The sequence below is a fragment of the Anopheles coustani genome, chromosome 2 (assembly GCF_943734705.1).
Source record: "Anopheles coustani chromosome 2, idAnoCousDA_361_x.2, whole genome shotgun sequence".
Classification (NCBI taxonomy): domain Eukaryota; kingdom Metazoa; phylum Arthropoda; class Insecta; order Diptera; family Culicidae; genus Anopheles; species Anopheles coustani.
In genome coordinates, this window is record NC_071289.1 from 40,712,589 (window position 1) to 40,731,250 (window position 18,662).

The 18,662-nt window shown below is 44.8% G+C and overlaps 1 protein-coding gene and 1 non-coding gene across 2 annotated transcripts in view; both read right to left on the bottom strand.

The window, feature by feature from the left end:
- LOC131263146 (neuronal acetylcholine receptor subunit alpha-7-like) overlaps positions 1-13,415 on the bottom strand; it is a 57,774-nt gene extending 44,359 nt beyond the window's left edge. Inside the window, exon 1 of the mRNA XM_058265302.1 lies at positions 13,265-13,415. Coding sequence (XP_058121285.1) covers positions 13,265-13,415 — 151 coding nt within the window. The remainder of the gene's footprint in view (positions 1-13,264) is intronic.
- Trnap-agg (transfer RNA proline (anticodon AGG)) lies at positions 10,782-10,853 on the bottom strand. The gene has a single exon. It is a non-coding gene; the product is annotated as a tRNA-Pro (tRNA).
- Positions 13,416-18,662: the final 5,247 nt, after the last annotated feature.

Sequence of the window (18,662 nt, forward strand, 5' to 3'; positions counted from 1 at the left end):
ACCCTACCTTTACAAAGGAAATCAAAGCAAGCTGTCAATGCAGCTCTAAAGCAACCCGTAGACGTTGCGAACTTGTACGCGCGAACAATTTGACAACCATGCATTGCCTATGTAAAGGAAAGGAAAGGAAGATATAAGAGGAAATCTTCCTTTCCTTTCCTTTACATAGGCAATGCCAGGTTGTCAAATTGTTCGCGCGTACAAGTTCGCAACGTCTACGGGTTGCTTAACTTGTTCATCCGTGCGTGAGGAGGTTTTGTTTACAAAAGTTTTTTCTAAAATACATTAAAACTTGTGCTTAAGTGAAGATGAAAACTTTATCGTTCAAGACACAGAGGTTTTGTGTTATGCTGTAGTGATTTTGCTCTCGATGTTTTGCTGAAAACGATTCAGATAGAGAGTGTTTCCATCGCATGTTTGGTTTGAGCTGTGGCGGGCGCGACGGTCGAAAAACGCATGGTCGAAAAAACGCGTCAAACGAAAAAAAACGCTAAGTAACGCTCAAAACTATTTTAAGTATAAGGATTGCATACATTCAGTTTAAACGTCCACAAGAGGTGTAGCCACGATCGAAAACATGGCGGCCGGGGCCTCATTTACTCTTTTACCCACTCTCTTATTATTAAGGAACCTTCAACAACTCGGACAGTTTTGGTTAAACCCTTTCCCTCGAACGCGCCATATGTGTCGCCATCTATCTGAGAAAAAATTGCGAATTTTTGTGTCAACTGTAAACAGGACTTTCACAAAATATCATGATTGTTTAACTTTAACTATCTTTTCGATGTAGAATGATATAATTTGTTCCTAAAATCATTTTATTTATCGACATCAGTTCTAGCAACAGAATCGTAGTTTTAAATTTTTCTCCGATATTAATGATTTATTTCCCGGGGTTCTGGCATGCAGCCCATCCCAGTGTAAATAGTTCCAAATAGTTAGAGCACTTAACAAACACTTTTAGTAAAGTTTCTTTTCGATCTACGGCAGTTGATGAAAGAGTTGGCAGTTGAATCGATTGGTTCTTCCTCCCCTTTCCCGAATTGTGTGCTGCAAAGAGCAGTTCTTTGGTGATTTTACAATACTTTTTGAAGTTTTATACTTTTTAATGTTGTCTGAATCTGTTAGTTTGCTCATGTAAGTCTAATTTCATATGTTTTGAAATCTTTTTCCATCGTTATGATGGATAAATGATGATGTTTCGTTCCAACCAAGTAGTGTGACGTATATTTCAATATAAACTTCAATAATATAATAAATCGAATCATCCGAGTGCTTCTAACGATGCCCAAGAGTCGTCTGCATCGATAATAACAAATATCAAGTGTCGAAACTAACTTACACACCACTTTAGCTAACAAAAATACGATGAAATATAACTGTCCGACTTTGCGATTGGCCGTCAAAATTCTGACTTTTTCCACTCTATTGTTTATTGCGCCGCTTTGGTACGATTTTTTTCACCGTTCTTTTTGCAAGTACTTCGTAGGAAGGTGCACCAAGAAGATGCAATGAACAAAAATCATTGTTATCAATTCTAAGTACTCTAAAATCGACCACAAAGTCGGACGCATGCTCATTTTTTGAGCGTCCGGATTAACTTTGGGCCCAGTGTATATAAAAAAAAAAGAAACAAACTAGATTATTGTTATGTTGTTCTATGTATAATCGGATTCGATTGATTGATCAAATAATCAATATTTACAACACGTGTTGATAGTACCATTGTTCATCTTATTTCATATTTATCTGCCATGAATCAGCTACTTCTTTGCTTAATCAAAACTACGTTGATATTACATTTACGGGGCATGACACCAAAGAAGAAGAAAACGATTTTACATTTGCTTAGATATTTGAGTAAACATTTTTCATAAAGGAATTTGTATATTTTATTTTTATAATTTTTTACGAGCACCTTTGTAAAGTTCTCGCTAATGGTTTATTTTATAATAGTTGGTCTATTCTGAATCTTTAAAATTATTCAAAAATGTAATCAAGCATGTAACTCAAAATGAATAACTTTTCTGCAACAAAAATCGTACCGGATTGTTCCCAAAGCTTTGATCATATTTGAGATAAGATTCCGATTTAACTATTTGAGTAAATTTGCACATTTTGTGTGTGTGTTTAACATGTTTTGTGTAACCGAACACTATTATAAAATTAAAAATATCCGAAATGAAAAACAGATACGGTGGACTATTGTTTTAAAATCAAAATTGATACATCCTAAGAAAACGCTTTCAATAGATAAACTCTGCTGAAGTACACTTGAAGATAATAGATTTATGAAACATACCTCGAAAAGTTCCCGCAGCAATCAATTAGTTACTGGTCAATTGGTTTAAAACCAACTATTGCTTTTACGAGCTGGAAATCGGGACTATGCAATGGTCAAATTACCCATTAATTTGAGTAACGCTACCAAGCCAGCCGTTAGTATATCTCTGTGCGCAATCATGTTTCAATTGTTACCTACCACCCTCCGGGGAGGGAGTGCAATCTTACTCGTTTAACTTTATCATCTCTCCTGCAGTAGGTGCCCGTTTCTCCTCCCGGTGTGTAGTTGAAATCCGAGTCTACCAGATCCTTGGTGGCCCATAAAACCACTTCACCGTAGCGCTTACCTCCGAACGCGGAACACGGCACACCCTCGTACACTCGGACACATATCGGGACTGGAAGGCTACGGCGAATCCAATGGAGTGGATCGATTATCATTTTTACACGATTAGTGACTGCCCATGAATGTCGATGTAGGGTGCACATTAGCAGTCTCGGTCGGGCAAGGCTGGCAACCGACAGGGAAAAGCCGCCCGCAAAAAGGAATCCATGCAGCACGCAACAGTTCGACCGCGTCCCTGGGTGTGTTAGTGTGTGTGTGTATGTATACGTATCAATTATGATGAGGCAAATGAATAAATAGAGCGTATGATGCAATTAATTGCACGCAATCGACGAAACCGGGCCGGGGACGTGGACTCGGGTAGCTTTAAGGGTTTCCACCACAAACCAGCCCTCGGGGAGCAGCCGGAGAAGAATGGACGATTAATTGCCGACTGCCCGGGGAATCGACCCCTCCCTAGTGTATGAATGCGTGTTTCTGTGTCTGTCAGGTGAATGAATTCTTCATCGTTTGATGACGGACTACTTCTTTGGTCCTTTTCACCGAGTCGACCGTTGGAGCAACCAAACGTGAGATTAAATGCGAAAGGGAGTACCTTAAGGTGCGTGAGTTCAACTTTAATTAAAGCAGAGCATTTTCCACTGAATGAAACCTGCCTCGGCCAACATTTTTGCTAGGCTTTTGAGGAACCGTCCTTGGTTCAGCTAGCTAGCGTCTCGGTTTTATTTGCTTTTGCACACAATCGGACGCTATTAAGCTAAGACCCCCTAACACATATGGCGCTTTCCCGTGAAATTGAATCATTCCCAACTGGTGCCGCCCAGGTGGAATCGTATTTTCCCCGACCGAATGACACCGAGCAGCGAAGATGCATCGAGACAAAGGACCTCGCAAGGGGAAAGGACGCCAAGGATGCGCCTCTGCTCGCCAAACGGTGGCAGAAAGACAAAGGAAAATGTGCTGCCCCACCCGCTTCGGCTGCCTCGTACCCTTTTTTCAACCGGCCACGGGGGTGGATATGATTCCCATCTACGGAGGCCACCGATCGTTTGTTGGGTTTTCCTTCCCCTCTTTTTTTTATTACTTTCCTCCAGGAGCGTAAGCGTGTGTCGTATTGTACCGATTCTACTGCTGCAACGATTTATCCTAGGCTGCAGTTTGTATTTGTACGCTTCGCCTTCGGAGGAAAACCTTGCCAGTGAAGGACGAACGGGTACACAAGAAGAAGAGTACAAAAAAAATAAGAAACCTAAGCTAAACGCACTCATATCGCAAAAAATTTCCACTCCCGTGCGGCATAGTTTTATTATTCGTTTGTTACGTTTTATGATTGTCTACTTTTCTTTCACGCGTCTTTTTAGATCTTCTTCCTCTTCTCTCTCGCACCGGTTTTCCCGTTCCCCAAGCCGATGTCCCAGATATGGCCGGAGTGCACGTTAAAGCTTTCATTAGTTAGCCAGCGCACCGAGTACGGAACTGCAGCTGCATCCAGTTGCTGCAGTTGCAATGAATCCACGTCCTTGGACGATGCTGCTGCCTACCGATCTCAGGGCCGCGGGGCCTGTTTCCTTGTGGATATAGAGACCATCATGGGATGAAAAAAGAAAACTTCACAGCGATGCAGAAATGAGATAAAACAAAACCAAAAAAAAAAACAATTCTTAGTAGCGAACAGTGCAGTGCAGCTTCTACGCTCACAGTAGCTTTTGTTAGATTGGTTTTGTATCGCTTTTTCCCCTTTGCAAAACGGACTCCTCTTTTCCTTTGAAACGGTGGGCACCGAGAAAGCAGTGGAGCCCAACGGGGACGAGGGATACAGTAGCCCGGACGGAACTGATCCGAAAGTTCCGGTGGGCCAGAATGGGGGATGCTTTTAAATTAATTTTACTCGCATGGTAGTTGAAGCACGCTTGTTCCACTTTACCGACATAAGTTCAGGTTTATGACTATGAAAATTTACGCAAGCGCAAGGAGTATATGGAGTTTCAGGTCCTAAAATTTAATAGTTTAATTATTTAAACCATCTTAAGGGAAGAAAGTATAGATTACCAGCATTCATGAAATTAAAATTAAATTAAACAATGCTTAATGAAAATATCATATAAATAATCAAACAATGCTTAATAAAATTGAAAGAATCCAATATTTTTGACTCCCGTTACAACTTTAAATTTTAATTATCTGAGTTTTACATATTTTTTAATGCATTATGTGTTTGTGATTTTTGAATAACATACACTGCATCATACTTTTTATATTGTTGTTGCTTCAAGAGGTGTTTTACTTTGTTATGGAATCTTGTGTTTTGCTTACTTGCAATTAAAATTGATTTATAAAATACATATTTCATGCATTTACTTGATGTGGTTTCGCATCAGTTTAAATATCAGTGCTGTTGGTACAAATGATAGCCCTGGGTAAAGTGTGAAGAGGCCGGTTTAGATAAAAGAGTTGAAATTAAAGTACAGTTAAAACAAGATAAGAGCAATATCGCATAAGAAAACTTCTCACGTTCATATGTTTTCGAATGGCGTTTAGCTGGATGAAATTTTCCTATCTAATAATGTGTCCTTCGGTAAGCTTCCTCTTTGATTAACTTTGAGGTTTCTCTGCAAGGATTTGAGTAGATCTCGCTGGATTCTTTTACCCGAAATGATCGCAACTCTCGCCCCGGACCGACTTCATTATTCCGGCGAGTGAGCTTAAATTTTTAAACAGCCACGGTGCTGCAGTTTGCGCTGCCGGCCACACGGACCCGGGGTTTGCAGATAAACGGTGCGCATTAAGGGGTTGCTACCGGACGGACAAACCCCAAGCCTACGCTTTGTGGCAAGCTGCTGGCAGGTTTGCCATCGCTAGGTACCTGGTGGCCAGTGCAAATTAATTGGCAAACCGAAAGGTTGGTCCGCGTTCTCCGCACTGGCGTCTCCGCTCCGACACACACACACACACACACACACACACACACGCTTACCCGCATCCACGGGCGGTAGCAGCGGAGAAAATGTGTTTGTTTATGTTTTAATTATTTTAATGAGTACACTTAGTGCGCGGCAACACAATGGCGAAATGGGACCGAAGTGTGCTAACCAGCAGGAGAACCGGCACTCGTCGGGATTTGTCACAGCAGAACGACGGAGAAGTCGGAGTGGAAAGCGTCGGAATGGAAACTGTGAACGCTCGGGCACAAACTTAGAACGGCGCACGTGATGGGTTGAGTACGAATGTGTGTGTGTGTGTATGCAAACGTGGTCAAAGCCACCTAGCAAAACGTGGAGGGTTACCGGGGCCACTCCCGACTCATATGTCTGATGCGCTTCGCTGCAGGTCAGATAAATGTGGCACTTGGTGGTAATTGTTCGATAAATTTTCCGTCCGCAAAAGCACGTCGCCCACTGACCTCCGTTCGACATAAATCGTCGCCATCGATTATGGAACGGTAATGTTGGGGGGGGGGGGGGGGGGGGGGGGGGGGTTGGTTGTTGTTGTTCTATTTTACGGATAGTTTATATGATTTAAGTACTTAGAGCAAAGAACGTAGGAAATAGGGTTTAAAAAGAAGTCCACTACCATAAACCTACTTTATATTAAAATAGTAATTTAATTGGACGGACACTCGACACATTTCAAAAAGCTTTCAAGCATCGTTAGTTAAATTTAATAAAATTAATATAGACATTTTAAGGATCAGTGTTTATCCGTGGTTGAAATAATTGTTTGGCATTAGCTGAAAAGCTCCGTAATAACTTTTAATATTTTTAACTGCTTGTGTAAGAAGTTTACCCACAACACATTGGCCGTAGCTGTACTTCGGTCCTTCGAGCGTATTTCCTGGCATTGCCATAAAATGAAAACGTGTCATGTCCTCCCGAAACTAGCTCCCGTCACCCCAGCCTTTGCGTAACGAATGTCGCCCGGGAGGAATAGAACGTACTGATAAAACTGCTCCCGGGAAAGTTATTTCGAACCAGGCCCAACCAGGTCGTCCGTCCCAACCGTCCTCCGTGCCCCACTCCCAGCCCCGGTACAGGCCGTTTTCCACGCTCGCTTCGTTCGCAAGTGGAACGGAAAATTTATTTGTCCACGCTTCGCTTCATGCTCCACTTTCAAGTTTCCTTTGGCCGCGGGCCGACTAACTGACACACACTACGGCAGAGCCGAGCCCTGGCCCTCAAGCTTCCAGGCTTTCCTAACGCACCGGGATGCACTGGGCCGAGCAGGGCGGAGACGGCGAATGTCAAAGTCCCGGGACTTTTGGCTAATTAAGGAGCACTACCATGCTGGCGTGCGTACGTTTGCTGCCTTGCGGCAGGTTAATGACGGCCTTTTCTGGGACGGCCCGGTACTGAACCGTACCTAACGGCCTGTGGACAGAGATAGGTACAAATTAAACTATCAAGAACAAAATGGACAGCGTGTCAGCGCACAGGGGAGTGCGAGTGTGACAAATGAACACGTTAATGTTATTCTTATTCTTTCGGGTGTTAAAAATAGCATTTTTCAATACTACATAACTGAAATATACTGCTGGGAAAATGCGTTGGTCACATGATCAATTAGTTTTGGAATGTTCAGGTGCAGGCATTAAAACATTAGTTAAACGTTTTAAACTAATTCGCCTCAATGAAGATGTTTATTATTATATGAATTCCATCTTTTTTTTTAGAGAATGAATTAATATATCTGATTGAAAATATGCACTTTCATTGGAAGATTCATTCAATAATTTCTTTTTTAAATAAAAAAGTATTTATGAGACATGAAATACATGCTTTAAATACATTCTTTTTTAGAGACGTAACTGTTGGGTATCTTTGGGAATTTTAAATTTAAATACAATCAATACATTTTAAGTGTTTTAAGTGTTTTTTTAGGAAGGAATACATTTAAGAAATATGTAATATATCGTAACTTAACATAGAAAAAAAGGAATATCTTTATGTAAACAAACTTGAACTGTTCTGAAAGTACAAAGAGCTTACTGCTTAACGTTTCAAATACTCACAATTGTTGCTGATTTTCCTTTTGATTTACCCAAGGTATTGAATAATTTCTTTACTTTAAGTTTTGGTTGCACTTGTAGTAACCAAAATATGTTTTAAGATCTTTTTTACTGATATTCTACCTTGTGGGCTATTATTAAGTTTACAAAATAATTCAATTCAATTGTATTTTATTATTTTTTTGCCTATAACCCACAACATAGAAGTAACTTTCGGTTTTGCGGAAAAGACGCCGGCAAATTGCTCCAAATTGTTACAACTTCAAAGATGTTTGTCGACTGCTTTGGGAAACGTCAGCAGCTGCATAATATAGGATAAAAAAAACTGTATGTTTGCCCAAACTGGGTTTCTTTTGACGGTAGCCAAAGTTGTTCTGCAATAAGGGCGTTTTGCGTCTTTGTATACCCCAAGCAACGTAGCAACGTCCAACCCGCTTAAACTGGCAACAATAATCAGTGACACAAAGTTGCACGCTTGTGTTGGGATAGAGGCGGAACTCACGGTGGCGTGTGCCCACACGAGTAAGCCACAAGGTAACGACATAGTGTGTAGTGCAACTTTTACTACCGATTTCAAGATTTGGTAGCCCCGTGCAAGAGTACTTTGTTGGTGATATTTGACATCAATTACACAAAGTGCACCCTCATCAGGAGAAATGTGTATTCCCCATGTTTGGTTTGCTGCACTTCCAAATTGGACCCCCCCAATTCCTTAACTTTCCAGGCCCGAGTAGACACACTCGACACGAGATGTGCACTTCTTACCTCTAGGACACCTGACTTTAAGAGTTCTTTTTGCGCCTTTGACTTTAGAGCATTCTTAAGCAGTTGGTGTAAGTTACCAGCATTAGTTGACGTAGTTGAAAATCGAAAACCCATCTGTTCGCGTTGTCCTAAGGTGACGAACGTTTCATTATCACTTCATCTGTAGGATGAGTTGAATTCAGAAGTAATGTGACTCTTGTCTTGCTCTTGTTTGCTTCCCTCACCTAGTACTGTGCCTGTCGTACGAAGGAACTGAGAAATACAAACCTTTAGCCAAATCGAAATATAAGTGCTTTATTGTCCTCTATGGCCTCTATACATCGAGAGTGTCATCTACGGTAAAGAACCACATCAATAAGGGCCGGTCTTAAGAGGTATCTGGGCCATTCCGGGCACAAGATCCTCCTTCCAGCAAGGAAGAACTTCATCCCACGAGACTCTAACGACCGACCTCGAGATACAATGCTTCTCCGGCCCCGGTATAAATAACTCATTGGCTCTCGAACGGTTCGATTAGCTTCATCGCCTAAGACAGGCTCGGGGAAGGCTCAACTGGTCACGTTGAAAACTCTCATAAATCCACTTCCACTCCACCGCCCCCGTTTGGCCGTGTTTCGGTCGGTGAACGATGCAGACGAACAAAGGGCACGCCGAGAAAATCCCTTCCACACCAGGGGCATGCACCATCGTTTCGAACAGCCATGCCCCGGATGTTCGCTTTTTGCCATCGATGACCCTTCAAACATCCCATCCATCTAGCCACCGTCATCGCCATCGTCGTCATCATCATCATCATCATCTGCCTTTTCGTTGGCATCCTAGTGTCTGTTCGGTGTGTGGCCTGTGGAATTCAGCAACAGGCATTGCGAAGGGAATGCGGTACTGTTTCATTTTTCCCTTCGTCCCTGCGCCCTGTTGCTGCCCCTTTCGGGGTGGACCTTTGCCGAAGGGTGGCCCGTGCGCTTGCTGGTATGTGGGAAACCTTACCCGATGATCCTGAACCCGAGGCTGAGCCAAGAAAGCAACATTCCGATCGTTCTGGGGCAGCAAAAGTCTTCCATGAGGCATCGGTAGCTCGCCGGGCATAGTTTCCCCTGGCAGTGTTCCAGAAAGTTCGCACGAAACGAAAGACACGGTAGAACGCTGCCCCAAACCCGTCCGCCCTCCGACGGTGTCCGTGGCTCGTCGTGAACACCTAGTTGCGTATTTTTAGCAGATTGGAGCAAATCGTCCGCAAATAAACAAACCTCAACCAACCCCGAGGGCTGAGCTGTGCGCACCGCACCACATCAACTTCAATCTGCCTTCATCCATCCCCCTCCCCGTCCCCCTGACAGTCCAGACTTTGCCGCTGCCAGCGCCATTTAGCCGCCATAATGGTTGCCCTGGGCGTTGCATTTGCTTCATATTTATTATCCACTCCACGCCGCTGGCATCAAATCGCGCGGGTCGGGGCGGGGCTGTGCCTGCACCTTAGTTGTGACCTAGCCAGATTGTTGCCAAAAACTGTCGGGTACATCGTGTTACACCGGCACCTTTGCGCCGTTGTCGTCGTCCGGAGCTGGCTGCCTCAGTAGCACCGTGCAATCCCGGTAGGACGTTAATAATTTAAGCCCGTCATATTCAGTGAGCGTCGGCAAAGGTGGGGAAGTTACCGCAAGGGTATCCAGATTTCCTTTTTGTTTTGTTTTGTTTTTTTTTTTTTGTTTGGCTTTTCGCCCCGATGACATGCGCCCGGCCATAATCAGGGAGGTTCCTGGGAGAACGAGAGCAAGAACCGGACGGCTTACCACATGAGTATTATTACACTGGTACTATGGAGCCGTATGAATAAGTAATGAATTCGTTTAATGTACACCCTGCTGTCTGCTTTCGGGAACACATTGAGCCGCCAGAACCTCGACCTCGCCTGTTGGTGCCTGCTTTTTGGTAAGCGTGGAATGCGTACTATTTGGTAGCACCACTCACCCCGCCGGTGCCTGAGTTTGGAGGGCACTTCATGATGAGGATTGAGATAAGAAGAGCTGCTGGAAAAAAGCTGGTTATTACGTGGTCCCGATTGCCACGAGCTCCTACATAGTGCGCATCAAGTCAGGCGGAAAATATTCGGGCATGCGGTTGACGTAAGCAGCCGAATATCCTACTAGTGCCTACTCTTCAGATCTAAACCCCCAAAAAGGCACATACAGTAAACTCTCCAATTTGTTCAAGACGGTGGAAAGAAGGTCTTTTGAAGAGGCTTTTGTAGTGGCCCAATGTACCAACACGAGTAGGCAAATAGGTACTGTCCGATAGTACGGTAAAAAGGGGTTGCCATGCGTGAGGTTGATGCGGTGGTAGAGGAAAAGTAGAAGTAGAGGCAAAAAAGAATGGCTTCACGCAGGTGGGCTCGTCCGGGATTTGAACCCGGGACCTCTCGCACCCTAAGCGAAAATCATACCCCTAGACCAACGAGCCCGTTGAGAGAGGCGGCATCTCACACGCAATAAAAATAACTCTCCGCAACCAGATAGCAGTGCTGCTTGCTACTATGGTCCGTTGCAGGCTGTTGCGCCAACACTCACGCGCCCTTATCAGCCCCACCGAATGCGACAGTTGAGCTGCGGGGAAAAAAAAAACGGAACACATAAAATGCATCGATAAATATGCTCACGGGCATACGCTCTCGAGCGCTGTTGTTGGACAAAGCGAACAATGTGTTTTCTCGGTCGGTTGGTTAACGCTTCCAATGACAATGACGAGCATAAGAGCATGTGTGCACATGTGAGTGTGTGCGTGTAGTGTGGGGGAGAGAGAGAATGTATGTTGGAGAGAGCATACAAACGCGATGCTCACCGCTCGCTCGAACTTGTTTGGAGAAATTTGATGCTGTAGAAAAAGGTACTTTTTTGCAAACGAAGGAAACGAATAAAGGCAAGAAGGAAGCTGCGAGTGTTGTTCGAACGAGAAACTAAAAACACAGTGTCGGCGAGAAAGAAAGCCGAATCAAGATACGGTTTTCAAAGTTAAATGCTTGTTTGAAGTGTGTTTGATTTAATGTTGTATATTAAAACTAGTTTCGTCTCACTTCATCTGCTATAAATAGCCACTGGTTAATTCAGTTTTACTAACCCAGCATTCGCTGGGAACTTATGGAACAATTAGGAGTAATAATTTGCGCTTTCCCAGCAACAAATGTAAAATGTTATTGAGGATAACAGAACGCCTAACTGTATGATGATGGTACCTAGTTTATCATGTTTGCGTGTTTTACTTGACTCACAATATGTGCTGGAAGTTTAATATATTAGCCAATGAACGCATTCAACCTGTCTATGAGCGTAACGCGTAACGCTTGAACACGGTGAATGTCTTTAGGTTCCGTGTAAAAGGTTTCCAGTCCGACCAACGAGTGAAAGATAGTTCGACAGCGCTCCCGGTTCAGCTGGTTATTGCGATCTGCCTGTTTGAACAGTTCCTCCAGGCCAGATATTAGCAGGAAACGCTGTCCGTCCTCCCTCAGCGCTTCGAAGAATTCCACCAAAGGCTGCACCATATCCCCATCGCCCTGGTAGGTGTCGTTGGTGAGCCTTGCCGCCTCATAGCTCCCGTTCAACGCTCGGAAGGTTTGTACGGCCAGCTCCACATTGCCTCCCTGAATGTAGCTCACGCACAGGGCCTCCTGAGCCCGACGGCCCGCCAGCCGCTCCTGCTCGAGCAGACGCAGGTTTTCGTTCAGCCGCCGTCGCAACTCCTGCAAACTGTTGCGCAGCCGTTCGATCTCCGCCCGGAACCGCTGCTCGACATCCCGCTCCAGGTTGTCCACCCGACGCAGCATGTCCGAAAGTTCCTGCTCTTGCTGGGCCTTCATCAGCTCGTATGTGCTCTGCGAGACGGACGACTTCTGCATGCTGCCGAACCGTTTCAGTACGTCGTGGATCGAACCTTTTAGCCCTCGCAACAACTGGCTGCACTCGTCAGTTCCTTCGTCCACTGCATTGCCCGGATTTGCAGGCCGTTTGCGAGACCCCTTGCGACCTTCGATTTGTTTGGTCAGCTGCACGATTTCCTCAATCTCTTCCGGTGAAATAGTGCACTCTTCAGCGGGCGCGAAAAATTGACGTTTCACTCGAATCTCGGCGCAACTAGCGATTGCAACAAGGCAAACGGCGCCAACTACTAGCGCTCCCTTCCACATGTTTAGGTAACCAGAACCAAGCGACTCGCGAACTGTCTTCGGAAGGAACGGCGGTGTACTGAATAACTATATCAAGAGTTCACAGCTGGCCTAGTGTAAGCTTCAAATGAGGCAGTGCCGTTGAAACCGACACTTTACTGATAGCACCAACACTGGCAAACAAAGTTGTGTGGAGCATGGAAGGCGAGAATTTTGTTGTTATTTTTTTTTTCAAATAGGGGATTTACTGCAGTGATTCGCTTGGCAGATAAAGGAGCCACTTTGAAGAAGATGTTCAAAAGAAGACGATCAATACAGTCGAACCTTACAAAGCTGATGTAGCATTTGATAGACATCTTGTTGTGGCTGAAGTCTTCACAAAATTTGGTCATAACCCAACTTTAATATAATTGGAATATTTGACATGCAAACTTCTATATATTTAGCCTCAGTTATGACTGTTTTCAGAGGTATAAAAAGTAGATTAAATTTTTAAGTTTCAGATTATAGATCTAGATCATTGTTTTAATCGACTCTAGCTACTTTTCCACAATTATGATGTGTTCTTATCATTCAAAGAACGTTCTTTAACCATTTCTTTAATTCTGCAGGTTTTGAAGCCTTTAGTATGATGTATGTACATGAGAAGGTCACAGTGAGGTCACAAAAAGCATGCAGAGTAGAACAACAAGTTTGTCAACAGTATACTCACAAATCGATGAATTCGCTATCAGCATCAGCACGATGATCCACTTGTATATCCTTAACTGTTTGTAGCACTGAAAGTTATGATACCGATTGAGCATAATGATTTTCGATATCATTTTGATCATCTTGATCACGATGATCAGTATCTTCTTCATTTGGGTCGCACTGGCACGCTAGATCACTGTCCGGGAAGCCACCGCCGTAACGACGCGTCCGCGCGGTACGTCGGCACGTCAGGCAACCGTCGGGGCGGATCAGGTATTCCGCACAACGTCCGTCCTCCAAACTGACGGTTGGCGGACGCAACGTCAGGGTATGCCGCCGTGCGGGGCAGAGGGAAGAGGGGAGTAGCTTATGTCACTGCCGCTTGGTCCCCTGGATGTTGGCGCTGCGCTCTGCGTCGCTGCCCCTGTCGAGTCCGCAGCAAAACAAAGACGCACCAGACGTGGCCTGTGTTGCTTCAATTATCCTTTCCGGTGCGGTATAAGAAGTCTTGTCTGTTCAATTCTCTCTTCACGCCCCTCCCCGTGGCTAGAGGGAGGGGGAGGTTTTGGTCCTTAATTCCTGGCCCGGTCCTGGAGGCACGCGATGCGCGTGCCACGGCAGGTTGTCGGCGTCCGGAGTTCGCTTCCGATTTTCGCCTTTGCCGTCCGAAAACGTTCGATTGCTTTCCGCACTAGCGGAATCGTTTCCGGCCCGCAACTGGTAGCAGAACGATTGCCTGCTCACTGGGCTTCATTTGCCGGCGTTGCTTCCGGGCGCACTCTATCTACCAAATGTACGTATCCGGCACGGTTTCGGGTTACCATGTTCGATCGGCCCAGCCCCCCCACTGGTACTGCTCAATCCCTTCCCTGTATGCTGCAGTCGGTCACTTGTGGCACGAACATTCTTCGAGGGGTACCTTGTGCAGGGTTCGAACATAAGCACGGCACCTGGCTGCAATTGGTGTGTAGGCTACAGCGCGCTCTCTCTCTCTAGGAAGTTCGAAGAAAGATCGCCTCTTTCGAACGAACGCCTAAATGTATGCAACGTGTTGGTGTATGTAACGATTATAACGCACGCTGCATCGTTCCGGCGCGGTGCTTACGATTAGTTTACGATGGGAGTTTTTCTTCTAATTTTCGGTTCGATTTGCCGTCCTTTAGTGTCATGCGTTGCTATATCCTTTGGTTTCACTAGTGTTTCACGGCGACCGGCGGGTTATTACGACACTTAACCACGCAGTTTGCGTTCGCGCGAGTTCGAGATCTGTTCACCGTTCTGTGTTGTGGTTGCGGAGGGAAGAGAAAACGTACTGTTTTGTTTTTACACCGTGTCCTTATGTTTTACGTTTAGCTTGATATATTCATATTAATATTGTTTTTAGTAGTATTAAATGGTTTGATGCTTGCATCGGTATTTTTAGTATGACTAATATTATTATTTTAAACAGTATTAACACTATGCGAATGCGATTATAAACTTGATTGAGTTTCTGCTTCGGTGCTGCATTAGTGGTCGAATGGCGGAAGGAAATGACAGTTTCACCGGACCGATATCGCCTGCCGGTTCCTCGCGTGCCAACTCAATTCACTGCGTTGGGATAGGTTTAGCCCTGTAGCGTCGGTTGAATGGTGGGAAATTTCGAAACAGCGTCCCCGGAACTCGCGACCCTTCCCGAGCTCCAATCGCTTCCGGTGGGAAGGAAAATGTCGAAGGTGGAGTTTGACCGAAGCGGGGCTTTCCGACAATGGTGGGTGGGTGGAAATTCTTTTGATCAGCAGAAGCACCGATTGTAGGAGGATTCTAAGATTTTCACGCTTCCTCCTTGCCGCTCGTTTCAGGACAAAGCTGGACGAAAGAAGTGCATCGTAGTGGGAAGCTAGCAGCGGGTTCGGAAAAAAAAAGATGCCGTGAAGCGAGGAACTCTACAGTATGCTACAATTCTTTTGATATTTTCCTAGTTTCGTCCACCCAGCTTCAAACGGTGTCGCCTCCTCCCGTGTTGGTTTTCGTCGCGTCCCAGTACCGTGTTCCGCCAGTGCTGGTTTCTACTGATGAACGGCTAATTGGCCTTTTCCAGCACGTTCGGCAAGCGGTTCGATGGCGAGATGGCGTGTCGCGGTTCGCCGTTCGGCCGCGTGCAGTGGGAAGCGATTTTCTACCGATAGTTTTCCCGGGTGCAGTTCCGTGCAGGCAGTTGCAGTTCCGCGATGGTGCTGGTGATGATGCTGCTGCGCGCGTCCGGCAACGACGGCACCTATCCTAAGAGTAAGACGGCAGTGGCGACGGTGGCGATGGTGGCGGCGATGGTTCCGATCGCGTTTTCAACTTTTCAGCTTCGTTCGATTGATCACGACGACGGCGACGGCGGTCGCAAACACTCGCTTCCGGTGCAGCCGCGAATTCGCACTTCCGACGTTGGTGGCGTTGGCAATGGCATTCGTGATGGCAGTTTTCATTTTTTTGTCCCCTCCCTGGGCCGCCCGAGCCCGGAAAAGAGTCGCCAGCGGGGGGTGTTTACGCGTGCGGCCGTACGGTGCGGGCGTTCCGCTGCCTTCGTTGCCTAATGGTGGCCCTGACCGCTCGGACGATCGAGTCGTGCTGGGGGGTGATCATTGAACGAGGAAAATGCTGCCGGCCGATCGGCGTCGAGCAGGCCCGGTTCGATGTGCTGTTGCGTCCAGTTGATGTAGACTACTTCTCACTGGTGCCCGGCCTGGGAAGGTGCCGTGGGACATCTTCACTGGTGCACGTGAGCTAGAGGGTGGAAGGTAATAAAAAAGGAAACTTTAGTATGTCACTGTTACGATCAGTTCTATCTAAGTCAATTATTATTTGATTTCATATATTAACAGTGATTTAAATAGAAAGGTCAAAGGAAATAACCTTCATCTCTGAGTTGAACAATGTGGTTGAAAATTGATTTTAATTAAAAGTATAACTGTATTTTTTTCAAAAACAAAACTCTTTTCTTTCATTCACAAACAATACAGAATCTTTTTAATAACCGTTTACTTATTTTCAAATCAATTGATCTTCCCGATTTTGTTTGAATAGATTAGCTAACAACCGATTAGTAAAATAAAGAAATCATTTGATTGAAAAGTCGTCTTTTTCCTAATAAGAAGAACCAAAAATGTTTACTTATAATACGAGATCTTAAATCAAAATGAGATTCAAGTAAATTTTTGAAAACTAACATAAATGTAATAAATTGTTTGTAGTTTGCAGGCGGGAAATATCCGGCAGTAGCATGATGCTTAAATTGGGGGAAAATGAGATGTAATTTCAAACATTCTTCTTGTATACAAAATAAACTGCAACAAGTTTTTCAGCTCCAATAAAGACGACGTTACTCCAATTTATGCAAATTAATTTACTTTTGAAGTAAACTATTTAACCCTTTCAAGACCATAAGCTATTCAAGAGTAAAATTGGCAAAAAAACTCATCATTTTGGCTATTTGGGGTGTAAAATAAAATAATATCACCAGCAAAACTTAGCAGTCTGCGTATGTTTTTTTATAATTTCATAGGAAATATTTTTCCCTATGAACCATAAAAATAAAAAATAAAGAGTATAGTGATGATATCGGATTTTTTTTATTTGCTTTCCAATACAAATTACATATTAAAAATTCTAAAAAGAAGATCTTAACCATTTCTATAAAAACATAATAAATTCATCAAGTCTAATAAACTTCCCAAATAGTTGTTGTTCTTGGTTGAAAGCACAAATGGTTTGATAACTTTTTTTGTTTTAAAGATTACTTTTTGTTTTTGCTATGGTCGTGTTCTAATAAGTCATGGCCTGCTGAGGATTTCGACTCTTATGAATAAAATTGTTAGTAAGTATTCTCTATCAAAATTCCTTAACACATAAATTTCACTAATCATTTGACACTTAGAAGTTTATTGTACAATTTTTCACAACATGGAAATAAATTCTCAATGTTCGGTAGCAATCAATTTAACGCTAAGCGCCTGTTTTACATCTGCAAAACATCAGTTGTCTATGCTTCTTTGGAGGATCAGTCCATCGACTGCTTAAAAATTGTATCAGTTTTATTCATGGCAACTTGTTTCGGTGCAAAAACTGCCCCCGGATGGTATTTGGAGGACGAGGCGCGCCAGCAAGACACGCAAGGGCCGATTGCCTTTGTCCCATCTCGAGAGCATTAACTGGGGCACGATGTTGAAAAATGGCATCCACCATTGTGTCCTGGCTAGTCCGGCCATCGTGGCCATGGCGCAAGGACCGACCAAAGTTTTACGTGTTTCATATTTCGCCTAACTTTTCCTCCGGTCCATTTTACTTCTTCCGAATCTTGCCTTCCGACATTCTGCCACAAACAGCTCCGAGACGAAGGAGTGCGAAGCGAAACGGGTGGAAAAGCATTAGAACGGTGAAGGGTTTTTTTGGGAAGTTTACAACTTCAGTCCATGCTACACCGTTCCCGAGGGACACAACAACGGCTGGGTTGGGCGAGTTTCTGGAAGCCCCAGAAAACGATGGACAGAAAGTCCGGGAGACGGACAATCTGTGCTGAGGATTTTTTTTCTCTTGTCTGACGGCGACATCCCCAGAGAGCGAGCGCGAGGGAGAAAGAAGAGGGAAGGTCTAGGACCGTTTTTTACGCTGCAACGGGTTTCCATGGAAAACGCCAGACCGTTCCTGGCCAGCTGTGTGCATGTGTGTGTGTGGCATTGCTGGCGAATGGCCCCATTTTGTCAAACTCCAACCCTTGGTTACCGTCCATCCGTTAAGGGGTACGGTGGGGTCGGGTGTTGGCCAGCCGTAGAAAATGGTTTTGGCCAGAACAAAAAACTAAACGGAAAGTCCTGCGCCACAGAACGACTGCATCCGAAACGGCGACGGTTAAGATGGTGGGAAAACTGTTCAAAAATGGATGATGATAATGCTGCCCTGGCGGCATTGGATGGTCGGGGGAAAAACACTGCTGTTACTTCGAGTGGCTTCCAGCTAGAGCCAGCCGAAACGGGGACCGCTTCTCGGGCCACTCGCAGGAAAAAGAAGCAGGACGGAGATGTCCTGGTAAGCGACTCCGATGCCAACTGTTACCATCGATCCGTTGCACTATAAATAGCATGGCGGTAAACCCCGCGTTCCTTTATCGTTTCATTTTTATCGCATGTTTTGTGGAACGGAACCCTCCGTCTTGCCGTCGGATTGTGCTTGCTCGCAGCAAAAAGTCAAAGTTTTCGGTTCGAAAACAATCGCATTCGTTATTGGCCGCAGGCCGCCCCGGGACCGGCGACAGCGTGCGCTGATCATATGTCCTTTTTGTCGGTTTAATGTCGTGCCAGTGTCGCCGATTGCGATTTGCTCCAGTTTCGGTGGCTTTTAAGCTGAATCAAAACGGATCGAAATGGGCGGAAAGAGGGAAGGGGTTGGAG